This window comes from Sebastes fasciatus, chromosome 9, assembly GCF_043250625.1.
Source record: "Sebastes fasciatus isolate fSebFas1 chromosome 9, fSebFas1.pri, whole genome shotgun sequence".
NCBI lineage: Eukaryota > Metazoa > Chordata > Actinopteri > Perciformes > Sebastidae > Sebastes > Sebastes fasciatus.
Window position 1 is genome coordinate 15,908,879 of NC_133803.1, and position 12,310 is coordinate 15,921,188.

General features: G+C 39.2%; 2 protein-coding genes across 4 annotated transcripts; one reads left to right on the forward strand and one right to left on the reverse strand.

Moving 5' to 3' along the window:
• Nucleotides 1–1,254: 1,254 nt before the first annotated feature.
• Nucleotides 1,255–4,493, reverse strand: mzt1 (mitotic spindle organizing protein 1). Its single transcript, XM_074646258.1, has 3 exons — nt 4,152–4,493; nt 3,055–3,200; nt 1,255–1,805 (listed from the first exon to the last, which is right to left on the reverse strand). The coding sequence occupies exons 1-3, from the start codon at nt 4,201–4,203 to the stop codon at nt 1,782–1,784; spliced, it is 222 nt and encodes a 73-aa protein (XP_074502359.1). The 5' UTR covers nt 4,204–4,493; the 3' UTR covers nt 1,255–1,781.
• Nucleotides 4,477–10,339, forward strand: bora (bora aurora kinase A activator). Of its 3 annotated transcripts, none has more exons than XM_074646255.1 (12): nt 4,477–4,633; nt 4,915–5,075; nt 5,949–6,055; nt 6,933–6,978; nt 7,085–7,163; nt 7,313–7,357; nt 7,474–7,530; nt 7,626–7,906; nt 8,078–8,240; nt 8,384–8,970; nt 9,102–9,242; nt 9,577–10,339. In XM_074646255.1, the coding sequence occupies exons 2-12, from the start codon at nt 4,920–4,922 to the stop codon at nt 9,595–9,597; spliced, it is 1,683 nt and encodes a 560-aa protein (XP_074502356.1). In that variant the 5' UTR covers nt 4,477–4,633; nt 4,915–4,919; the 3' UTR covers nt 9,598–10,339. The 3 variants fall into 3 exon arrangements, with proteins under 3 accessions (XP_074502356.1, XP_074502357.1, XP_074502358.1); XM_074646256.1 differs by having other exon boundaries at nt 4,567–4,661; XM_074646257.1 differs by lacking the exon at nt 4,477–4,633 and adding an exon at nt 4,691–4,789.
• Nucleotides 10,340–12,310: the final 1,971 nt, after the last annotated feature.

A 12,310-nucleotide genomic window follows, 5' to 3' on the forward strand; every position in this document is an offset into this window, starting at 1 on the left:
CAGGTCCCATTTGAAAGGCTGTAGGAATTACATCACTGGGGAAAAATGCTTTGCTATATTCTACAATGGGATCAAGGCAACACAGAAAAAGACGTCATGGTAAATAAATAGGGAAAATGTCAAAAAAAGTACCTCATAAAATCAGTTTTTAATTGCTCTTAACCCTCCTACTAATCTTAAGTAGAAGGAAGATACTGATATCATATGAAACTACAAAACATTAGGAATCCATTGTTAACAACCACGTTATGCTAGATTGTTGGTGAGGAAAAACTGGCATGGCCATTTTCAAAGGGGTCCCTTGACCTCTGACCTCAAGATATGTGAATGAAAATGGGTTCTATGGGTACCCACGAGTCTCCCCTTTACAGACATGCCCACTTTATGATAATCACATGTTCACAGTTTTTTTTAATGCAGTACAAATGTGTTATTTTCGCCTATTTTAAAATGGTGTTTGAGTATTTCTGCATACTGGGGTCAATAAACAGTCTTGGAATTACATAAATTGGGTATCACTGTAAAAGTGAGACTTTTGTGGATCCAATGAGCCCAATTGTATTCATGTGTGATGATGTTAATCCCACAACTCATGGAACTTTACAACCACAAACTAGAGACCTCAGAGGATGGATGGCTTTCCTAGGTAGATTGACAATAAGGGGGTTTCTGAGCAGTTTTCCAGAACAGAAGTCCTCGCCATCCAATCGACGAAAAATGCAATTCTTGCAGAAATCTCAAAACTTCAAAAGTTTTTGATACCAAATCACGGCATGGCTTTTTCTATGGTGTTCCTAGTTAAATTTAGCACCAAATCTGTCTAATGGTATCAACCCTAAAATTGCTGCAACAACTTATGATACATACTGTAAGTGAGCATGGGAATGGTCATCATATATACTTATGTTCTAAGCCCTTATACACTTTCACAATTTATTTTAATTCATTCATTCATTTCATATTTCTGATTTATGACTAGAACAACTTGACACAGTGCTGGTCTCAAATTAATCTTCAGGTTCTCAGCTTTCAGATGATATACACCACTTCTATGTGGCATTTACTGTTGATTATTTATCTACCCCTGAACATCTCTTGTCCCCCACCCCTACCAGTCTAAAAAAAAAGAGGGCGGAATGGTAAGGGGTTGAACATCAGGTAAACTATGAGACTGGAAACTTGCAGTTAGAACGTAACACCCAATGTACTGTATACCTGCGCCTCAGATAAGAATAATAATGACACAGCACCACCTTGTGGCCGTTTACTGTAACATTTTAATTTAGATTTTGTTCCATCATTGATGGTTTAACGGACAATGGAAATGCCAAAATAATTAAGTTGAAAAAATGCATTATGCTTACATAAAGTTAAAAACAATTCATAATGATATACTTCAAAACATCATAAAAACATTTCCTCATGAAAAGTGCAACACAAGTTAGAAGTATGCTCTTAAATTAAGGCAGGATGTCAAAGCCAATACTTTACAAATGGCTGTAGGAGAAACTTGCAAGCGAATCTGAGGCAGAATGGCCGAGCACGCCCTTGTGCCGAGAGAAGACTTGTGTTCAGGAAGAGGACTGAGGTTGATATACCTCCACACAAAAACTCAAGACACATGTCAAAGCACAGAACAGGAACCGTCGCCGGGGAGACGCAGAGGACAGAGTGCCAACACACAGGCAAGTGTGATTGGCTGGAGAGCCCATCGTAGCTACAGATCCAGGAACAGGGCATGATCCCATTAAAGTTCAAACTGAGGAGATCAGATGGCAACTTCAGTTAGTGCAGTTTTCAGAAGCCTGAAAGAAAAGAAAAAATAAAGTAGAAGTGATGCATCATCATGATTACTTATATACAACATATGTGTATATATAATATGTGAATATTTTACTTTTTTTTCAGGCTCTCTGTGATGACAAATGTCTTGCCTGGATGACAATACATTTTCCTATTACCAGATGTCCTCAATAGTGACAGGAATGTTCATGATTTAGTCACAAGATGCAAGCCCCATATCCCAAATTGTATCTTGCCATTTTGTTTAGCAGGAAAATTTAGTTATGGTTCATGAGTGCATATGCTCGTGGAAAACATTTGACAGGTTGCGACATGAAAAAGGAGGCTAAATTCAACAGTCCAAACAAAACAAAAATGATGTCACCTTGGGAGGGAGAGATATGGATAGACTACTATTATCTATGTGGAATTTTATATTGTGTTATAATACATTTGCTGGAAAATCAACTGTTTATGGATAGAATATCCAGACAGAAATGTCAAATTTTTGGGGGATAATCGACCAAATACCTCATGAATCAAGACCACTTCACTGAAACATTCACATCTAATGGCTTTGTTAAATGAACAATATGTAGAACTGACAGCTAGTGTTTTAAATGAGTGACAGCAGTCCAAATTTAAAATACAGGACTGTGGCCCATCCATTCCTCCAGTGTCATTTTCGCAATTTGAGAGTTACCTTCTAGACCTGTCCTTAATCTCTGATGACATTTCATGGTCATTTTATGATTTATTACAGTAAATATATTACATATTAGTCCTGTAACTATTTTCTTTTTCAGAAGATATCTAATTTGTGACACCAAAACCATGATGTAGATAGCAGCTGTAGGTATCTCAGTTTCCACTTTGACACTACACTAGATTTCAATGCTGGTGGCTGTTGTATTGACATACATTCAACATCTGAATGGGTGCTGAAACTATTGGTTGATTAATTGATTAGTTGACCAATAGAAAATGTATGACAATTTAATTTATTCAATAGCAAAAACTTCACAACACACTGGTTACAGATTCTAAATTGTAATGATTTGCTGCTTTTCTCCATATTATATCATTGCAAACTGAGGATGTTTTTGGACTTAGACATTGTAGGACACCACATTGAGGTCTGGTAATCTCACTTTGACATTTGACATCACTAGTGTTGGTAAACAATGGGACTGGGACTTAAACCCTCAACAAACAAACATTTTCTCTTGAATGATATGAAAAGGTTAGCTCTTTGGGAGCCTGTTTCTGTACCTTCAGGGTTTCAGAAGCTTTACGCAGCTCTTTGATGACTGCAGACAAAGCTTCTGGGTTGATGCCCTGCTCACACAGTCTCACACATATGGACAAAGACTCCATGTCCAAACCTGTGTTCAGCAACCTGGAGATCTCCAGTAGCACTGTTGGAGGAAGAAAGTGACATGTTACCCTAGGTCAGGGGTCAGCAACCTTTACTATCAAAAGAGACATTTTAGGCAAAAAAAAACAAAAAACTGTCTGGAGCTGGAAAACATTTGAGCATTGTGATGAAGGTAACACAGTTTATAGTCTAAGTATATAGTATATAAGTCTAATGCAGTGAGGGCCACAGAGCAAATGTACTACGGAGTATTAGGGCCACATTGAGGGGAAACAAATAGGAGATTTCCAGAATAAAGTCATAATATTACAACTTTTTGTAGTCTTAATATTACGGGAAAAAAGTCCTAACTTTACGAGAAAAAAGTCGTAATATTACGAGAAAATAAGAAAATAACACGTAGAATGACTACTTTATAATATTATGACTTTATTCTCATAATGCTACGACTTTTTTCTCTTAAACTTCTGACTTTTTTCTCATAAACTTCTGACTTTATTCTCATAATACTATGACTTTATTTTCACAATGAGAATAAAGTCAGAAGTTTAAGAGAAAATAAGAAAATAACACGTAGAATGACTACTTTATAATATGACTTTTTTCTCTTAAAATTCTGACTTTATTCTCATAAACTTATGACTTTATTCTCGTAATCTCAGATGTATTTATTTTTTCCCCAATGTGGCCCTAATACTCCGTCGTACCATATACCTACAACAATGATAAATAAAAATGAAAATGTAAACAAAAAACAGTTATTAATTTCCATGTTTATAAATGCACAGGAGAGGAGCTGGAGAGAGGCAGGTTGCAGAGAGGCAGGTTGCAGAGAGGCAGGTTGCTGACCCCTGAACTAGGTCCTATGCAATGTGTTATCATTACAAACTAGCTAGGGGTTAGCAAAACAGACAGTTTATTTGCAACTGAATTTAAGGGTTATTTTACAATCACACAAACTCCTGCATGTGTATTAAATGTATATATTTACCGTCCATGGTCTCGCGGACTGCATGAAGGTTTGCATTAGCTGCACTTGCCATGATGTGTAGACTGAATACAGCTAGCTAGCTAGCAGGTGGCTAATAAATAAGACTTAAAGAAGCTCTCTGGTGCGACACAATATCTACAAGTACAGTTCAGCCAGTCGTTAAACGTTTTGTTTTCATTCTACACACACAATCTCTCCAAAAAATTATAAAACGCTTAACAATAAAAGTGTAATATTAGCAGCTGAGCTAGCTGGTTAGCTGCTACACTAGCTCATGAAACTCTAGCACTGTAAGCGGAAGTGACGTCACGTCTTCACTGATTGGTCCCCAGTAACTTCCGGCAGCGTTCCTATTGGCTGCTGGCTCTGATGGGCGAAATTGAAATAAACGTTTGAAACCTCTCGGGGCTAAATTGTTTGCCAACTCTTCAATGACGATTGTTTTCTAGCCGTGTGTTCACAGTCCTGGCTCATTAACACTTGTAAGTACCAGCAGAAGAGCGTTATATGGTTAGTAATCAAATGTACCTTTTATTTTGTGAGTAAAGTGTGTTAAGAAAGAGGACAGGAGGAAAGTAGTAGCTAGCTAACTGCTTCCGTCCAAGGCTAATGTTCTTACTGCTATAGAAACAGTCAAAGTGATGCAGCTAAATGTACCAAACTAAACATGTTGACTCACTATACAACAACATATAGGCTGTGGTTTGAGTGGCTTTGTGTCAGGTGTGTGTCTGAAATGTCCTTTTCCCTTTTCCTTCCACAGCTAAGATGATGGACCATGTTGAGCTAACGTCAGAGATCACTCCAGAGACTCCAGGCAGACCTTCAATCAGAAACCCCTTTGAGAGTCCTAATGACTACCACCACCTCCGGGAAACCCTGGTGCCAAGCCCATCTGTCTTCAAGTCCAAGCCTTGTAAAGCTGTGAGTTTGAACACACCTCGCACCTTTTAGACCTACTACTAGATAGATAGATAGATAGATACAGGAGATAGATACAGTAGATAGATAGTTAGATGTATAGATAGATAGATAGGTAGATAGATACACTAGATACTAGATATATACAGTAGATAGATAGATAGATAGTAACTTTATTGATCCCGAGGGAAATTCAAGTTTCCAGCATCACAGTTCCATAGTGCAAAACATGTTAGTAAAAAGGCAGTAAAAAAGTTAGTAGTGCAAAGTACAAAAACAAATATACCAGATATAAAAATACAAGGAGATGAAGAAAACTGTTAAAACTGAATATAGTGCAGGGTAACAGCTGTGATACACGACTATAAAAAAAGTGAATATAGTGCAGAAGAGACTGTTAAAAATGAATATAGTGCAGGGTAACTCAAACACGCTGAAGACATCGAGGGAGCAACAAAGAGTCCTTAGACCTACTACTAGGTGACACATCTCTTGCGGCATATATATATAAATGCTGTTTAATGTCCACATGTTTGGCTCTACTGATGATATGTAGATTCAAGATTCAAGCCCTTTATTGTCATTGTGTAGTACAATGAAATTAGATTGTGAAAATCCCATAGGTGCTAATGAAAAGATAATATAATAAAAGAGAGGGATATATAATAAATACAATATGTATATTGATGAGATGACAGTTTTGCCAGATTATTGCACAAAGTGTCGGTCAGATAATTATATAATTATTGCACAGCATCATATAATTATTGCACAGAGTGATCAGCATATGTTATTGCACATATCCGTAACAGTAGATTTAGAGTATTATATAGATTTATAGTCTTTTATTCACTTCCTCATCTGTCTCTCCCTCAGACTCCACCCAAGTTTAACTGGTCTATTGATGAAATGGCCAGTCTGCTCCCAGTACACATAGACCAAGAGGAAATCCAACGACAGTCTTTTTACCTCAGCCAGACAAGGTATGTACTGAAACACAGTAGTCCTGGTAGATATGCAGCTTATAAAGGATGACATTGTGACAAAATTGAACTTGCTTGAAGAGGTAAGCCCATCCTGATGTATGAAATGCAGAGAGCAAGTCAAAGATGGCACTGGCAGGGAGTTCTCACATGCACGTCCCCACATCAACATATAACTCCAATTTTTCTTCTTACTTCATGTTCCCTCCCGCATTGAGTACAAAGTCCTAACGTTAACCTACAAAGCTGCTCATGGATCTGCGCCCCATTATCTCTGTGACCTCATTCAGCTGAAAACTATGGGCAACAGAGCGTTCTGCTGCAGTGCCCCCCCGACTCTGAGATACTCTGCCTGAAAAACGGGGTGGCTGTAGCTCAGTGGGTTGAGCGGGTCGTCCTTTAAGCACAGGGTTGGCGATTCGATCCCCGGCTCCTACTGTCTGCATGTCAAAGTGTCCTTGAGCAAGACACTGAACCCCAAGTTGCTCCCCGGGCGCTTCAGAGCAGCCCACTGCTCCTAACTGCTTAGGATGGATTAAATGCAGAGGTCAAATGCACCTACAGTTTATGTATATGATGATTCTAATAAAGTTTTAAAGTTTAAGTTAAGCTCATGATTGCACCCAGTCACCTTAGCTTTAAGAAACTTCTTAAAACACATCTTTTCATCACCATCAAACAACATGCTTTTAACAACAGCTGTTAGAAATCTTGTCATCTGCCCCCGTCGCTTCCTGCAATGTTATGTGTTTTTATGCCTGATGTTCTTGTTTTTGTCTGCTACTTTGGTTCTAGAAAAGCACTTTACAATTTATAACATTTATTACTGCAAATAAATGTATTATTAAGTCACAAATCCTTTCTTCCAAACATCTAGGATGGATTCTGACATTGAGGAAAAGCGTCAGAGTGCAATTGAGCAGGTATGGGATTCTAATCGTCTAATCACATTGTTTAATGATAGAGAAGTTCATTTATCAATGATTTGTTTATTCATTTTGTAATTCATTTGTCTGTTTCCCAATAAAGTTTTTCACCAAAGGAGCCATTGTGCCCTCGCCCTGGGCAGCACCAGACAGCCGTAAAGCCCCTCAGATGTATATGAAAAGTAAGTTTATCTTAATGTGTATATTACTTTTTAACTCCTAAAAGTATTATTTAGTAATTTTCCTTCCTGTATTTTTGTTTATTGTGGTTTTATACATCATTCAAGCATTTCATGTTCATGTTACTGTATTGTGTCTTTTGCACTTGTAGGTTCCAAGTCTTCAATGATTGCAGAGGAGCCAGAAAAGATCTCAGGTCGGTGTGTTCTTTGAGAGGGTTTGACTTCTACAAACAGTGCTCCATCTCTTTTGTCTTTCCTTCACTATCTACTAACGTGTTTTTGAGCTATCTTTATTATGTTTCTTTTACAGTTGGTTGTCAGACAACGCTTTCGTTACCTTTGGCTTTTGATTTGGAGAAAATACTAGGTAAGTCTCTAATAGATGCCTACAGAGTCTGTTATGACAGAGCATTGTACTATCAAGTCACCATGTTAATCTGTCTGTTTGTTCCCTCTCCTCAGGGGATTATTACCGCGACGAGGTAGCGTGTGATGCCGTGCAGGAGAGTCTCAGTTCTTCCTCCCTAAGACGAAAACTCTTCCTCGATGGCCAGGGCACTTACAGTGGTTCTGACAGCTCCAGCCCGCCAAGCCCAGAGAGAAGCCATGCCGCTCAGGAGAGGACGTCTCTAAACCGAGTAGATGGAGCTGTAGGAGGGGTTGCAAGTTCTGACGGAGAAGCTATATTGTCTATCTTTTGCTCCCCTTTGTCCTGTGGCGTGTCGATTCCGACTCCCTCGACAGTGAGTAGAAAAGTGTAGGGAAGCAAAATGATAATTATTTCGGTAATACCTCTTCTGTTAATTGACTAATCCTTTTCTTGCTAGAGAACTGCAGATTTCGGTCCTTCTCAAAAGCAGTAGCGTAACTTCAAACTGTTAAACAAAAATGTATGTCCATTGTCTTTACTGTAGGGTCAGTTCTCGTCCAGTCCCATCCAGCATGGCTGCTTCCGGGACTGCAGCCTCGGCAGCATCACCAGTCCTATGTTCCCTGATAGGTCGTCTCCTGCTGGCCTCGTCTCCCCCACAATTTCTCCTATTGTTGCACATGCAGCACGCACACCCATATGCTCAGGTAGATCATTTATCTGTTCAAAATGTAGTATGTAAGTATTTAATACTCTTATCAACATGGTAGTGGGCAAATATGTGCGAAATCAGTGCGATGTTAACTAAGTTTCTCTTCAAACTGATTCTCAATCTGTGTTCTTTCTTTAGCTGAGAGGAAGCAGCCGAGCAATTTGACTCCACGCGGTGCTCCGCTGGACACACATGCCACTCCCTGCAATGTGAGTCCTTTTGTCGAGGGTTGCTCTCCCATCCGTAGCTGCTCCCCACACCAGCTCCATTGCCACAATGAGCCCCAGCACAACGGCAGACCCAAGCCCCGGCCCAGAGTCCGCTGCTGGGCATCCCCTCCCCTCATCTCACCGATCCTCAACCCTAAGCTCCTAGACAACCAGGAGGCTGAGCACCAACTCCCCTTCTCCTCACCCACCTCCTCCTCCTCCTCGTCCTCTTCTCTCCCCCCTATGGAGCTAGATCCAGCTTCACCTCTGGCCTGCGACGCTCACCCCGCTGACACTGAGAGAGTTAGCCTGGATCCTATGGAACCCATGAAAATGGAGGAGGGCAAGGAGGCAGAGATAGAAGGGAGGATAGAGGATGAAGAGGAGGAAGGCGGAGGGCTTTCGGGACAGCTGACCAGCTCTCGTATGGGCAATGTGTCAGTAACGGAGAACTCTCATATGTTTGTATCTCTTCTGGCAGAGGGAAGCAGCATACGCTACGATTCCAGCATGCAGGTGTGTGTGAGCAATTTCATCCAGGCAAAACTAAAGAGCTACTAACTTACTCTTCAATGAATGATTTGTTATTTGTCATTTCATATTGGTATGTTTGTCTAATTGAATATTTGCTTTTTGTGTGTGTTCAGGTGGACAGTGGATACAACACTACCTCAGCAGGCACAGCCAGTCTTATAGATGGCCTCAGTTCAGACTGTCACGGCAAAGAGTCCTTCAGTTCAAACCTGGCAGAGGAAGCCTTCCATCTCACTCGACACACTAAAGTAAAGGTAGGTTAACCCGTTACACACAAACACAATCTGGTGGATACGTGAGTTTGTGTTTTTAGATCTAGTGCCAGCACTTCTTTTAAATACATTCCTGAAATTATCTAAGTATCATAAATGCTTGTTTGCCACAGAACTTATTTTCTGCAATAATCCGAAACCCCAATGGAAAAATCCCATTGGCTTTTTGTCGAGGGAACCCAGGGCGATGCTAACTTCCTGGTTGGCCTACAAAAATACGTCATCCCTGGAGCACTTTATTGTGCATGCTTCAAGGCGTTATTGTCTTTTAGTTACTTTTTCCTTTTCAAATCACTAAAAGTATCTTCTTTTCCAGGTATTTTATCCTCACCACTGAGCCATCTGATCGATGCACTTAAAGGGATGCCTCTTCCAGTGGAAGTTTAAGGTGATTATTTTGCAATCAAATACAGCAAAGTTTACACTATGTTTTGAAGCATTTGTGTTGCATTAATATGGTTAGGGTGAATGGGGTCAGCTGTTAAATGCAGTATGAACTGAGGGGTTTCACAAGTGGTTATTAGTTCTTTTCAAGGTTTAAAGTTCAAGTTGCTCTACCACAATACGTTTTATTATCACAGGTTAGAAGGGAGAACCCATAACCTATCTTAGTCCCACTGTAAAGCACTGAAAAGCTATAATTATACAGCAACACTTTTGGACCCAGTACTGTATACTGGTGTGATAAAGGGGAAGAAAAACATGTCAATTCTGTATCATTTGCACAACGGTAACCTCCTTGAATGCTGTATTGATGCTGATGTCATAATTTAAATTTTATTCGGTGATGGACCTGATAGAGCTTCACTTTCAGATGACATAAGATTTGTACTGTATTTATCTTTTTACAGTTTATCATGTTTTTATATGATGAAAGCTTTTTCTTTTATTGAATGAGTAAGAATTCTTAAAGTTCAGGTTACTTGTGGATGTTATTTGAATTGTTAGAATATTTATTCCTGAATAAGACATAATGAATAATGCCACTAATGAATTAAAAGCTGACTGAGCCATTTTTTTTTTAATATGTTTAAAAACGTGGGTTGGATCGTTGTCACATTAAATGAACTTGAATTCTTTGTCTGGCTTGAGAAGATTATTTTATTTTACATTATTAAAGAAGTTATTTTTGAGTTGGGTGTTTCCACAATGTTTTGTGTGTATTTAACTAAACGGCTTGGTCCAGACATGAGATCATATAACATGTATAATCACTCCATGTAACTGCATTCTGACAATTCTCATATTGTGGTTCACAAATCTGTTCAAAATATGTCAGTGTTAGAATAGAGGATATTTGAGAATATACAATAGTGACACGTTTCTAGACCCATTTTTGTCTTTTTTAGGGGGGACAGGCGGTCTTTAGGGAGAGATAGCAGGTCAGCAGTAGATGTCACATAGAAGTGGTGTACATCATCTGAAAGCTGGGAACCTGAAGATTAATTTAAGATGCAGCACAGCACTGTGTGTCAAGTTGATCTAGTCATGAATCAGAAATAAACAAATTAATTAATTAAAATAAATAGAGAGAGTGACAGAAGTATATGATGGCCATTCCTGTGCTTGATTATGTCTCATAAGTTTTTGCAGCAATTTTTGGGTTGATACCATTTGTTACACAGATTTGGTGCGAAATTTAAACATTTTTTACCACTCGAGAATTGATAAAAAACTCAATAATCTCTCCAAAACACCACATTAAGACACTAAGACCTTGAGGAACACCATAGAAAAAGCCATGCTGTGATTTGGTATCAAAAACTTTTGACATTCTGAGATTGCTACAAGAATTGCGTTTTTCGGCAATTGGATGGTGAGCGCTCCTGTCCTGGAAACTGCTCAGAAACCTATCTATCTAATCTACCTAGGAAAGCCATCCATCCTCTGAATGCCCATGGTCTCTAGTTTGTGGTTGTCACGTTTCATGAGGCTGTGATTATCCTAGAGGTCACCAAACGTCATTTTACACAGTGAGGTCAAATTCCCAAAAATTGTCTCACTATGTGAAATGGCTACTATGGGGACTAACATCATCACACATGAAAACAACTGGGCTCATTGGATCCACAAGAGTCTCAGCTTTGCAGTGATGCAGTGAATAGACTTCTAGAAAGTAGAATTTGGATGGAATAAACCTTTATAACTGTAAGTCGTTGGACAGAAAGTATTTGCACGGAATAAACCTTTAAGTTGTTAGAAAGTAGTATTTGGGTAGAATTAACTTATTTTGAAATATTAGGTCCATCCCTAGTTTCCTGTTAACATACAGTGAGAGTTGATGAGACGGATAGGAAAAGGCCCTTTGCCTGAAAATCTCTTAAATCCTGAGTGTGTGTGTGTGTGTGTGTGTGCATCTGAAAAAAGCATACAATTTAAACTGATCATTCAAAAACTGTAACAGATATCAAAAAGCCGACCGACAGTTTAATAGTTCAAAGTCTTGTAACCGGTTTAAAATTGAAATGGTGTCTGTAGCTGAAACGTTGTGGAAGCAGTTGAAGTTCAAAGGGCAGTAGGTTTAAGAGGATTTGAAGATTATTTCCATAGACTTCCATTGGAAAAAAATGTTGGAAAAGAAGTAAGGACGAGGAGAAGAAGCTGTACAGCATTCACACAATTATGACTATACTGACAACTCCATCACACTGTCCCCTGGCCTTCCCTCAATCACTCCCCACCTACCTGACTGGACCTGGAGCTCTCTGAAGACCTGCTATTAGCCCCACTAATGGATTTTCCTGTTGAACATGTACATGTAACTATCTAACATGGTATAAGGATTAACGTGCCTTTCAGAGAGTAATTTAGTAAAATGTAAATGAGTAATGTGATTACTCTCCTCATTCAATCAAAACATAGTTTTCTAGATTTACTTTGTGTTGTTAGATACATGATATGCCGATTCAGCATTCCCACAATAAAGTCGGTCAGGATCGCCGGCAATCCGGCGGGCCTCAGGCAGTTATGAACCACTTTCTGTGCAAGTACTTCTAGAGATAAATATTCACGCTGGATCGAGCTTACAAAACACACAGAAAAAAAATAGG

Coding starts and splice junctions, on each gene's coding strand:
- mzt1 (XM_074646258.1), bottom strand. CDS start 4,203: ATGGCAAGTGCAGCTAATGCAAACCTTCATGCAGTCCGCGAGACCATG. Junction 3,201..4,151: donor AGTCCGCGAGACCATGGACG/GTAAATATATAC, acceptor TTCCTCCAACAG/TGCTACTGGAGATCTCCAGG. Junction 1,806..3,054: donor AAGCTTCTGAAACCCTGAAG/GTACAGAAACAG, acceptor CTTTTCTTTCAG/GCTTCTGAAAACTGCACTAA.
- bora (XM_074646255.1), top strand. CDS start 4,920: ATGATGGACCATGTTGAGCTAACGTCAGAGATCACTCCAGAGACTCCA. Junction 7,164..7,312: donor CCCTCAGATGTATATGAAAA/GTAAGTTTATCT, acceptor TTGCACTTGTAG/GTTCCAAGTCTTCAATGATT. Junction 8,241..8,383: donor ACGCACACCCATATGCTCAG/GTAGATCATTTA, acceptor TTCTTTCTTTAG/CTGAGAGGAAGCAGCCGAGC.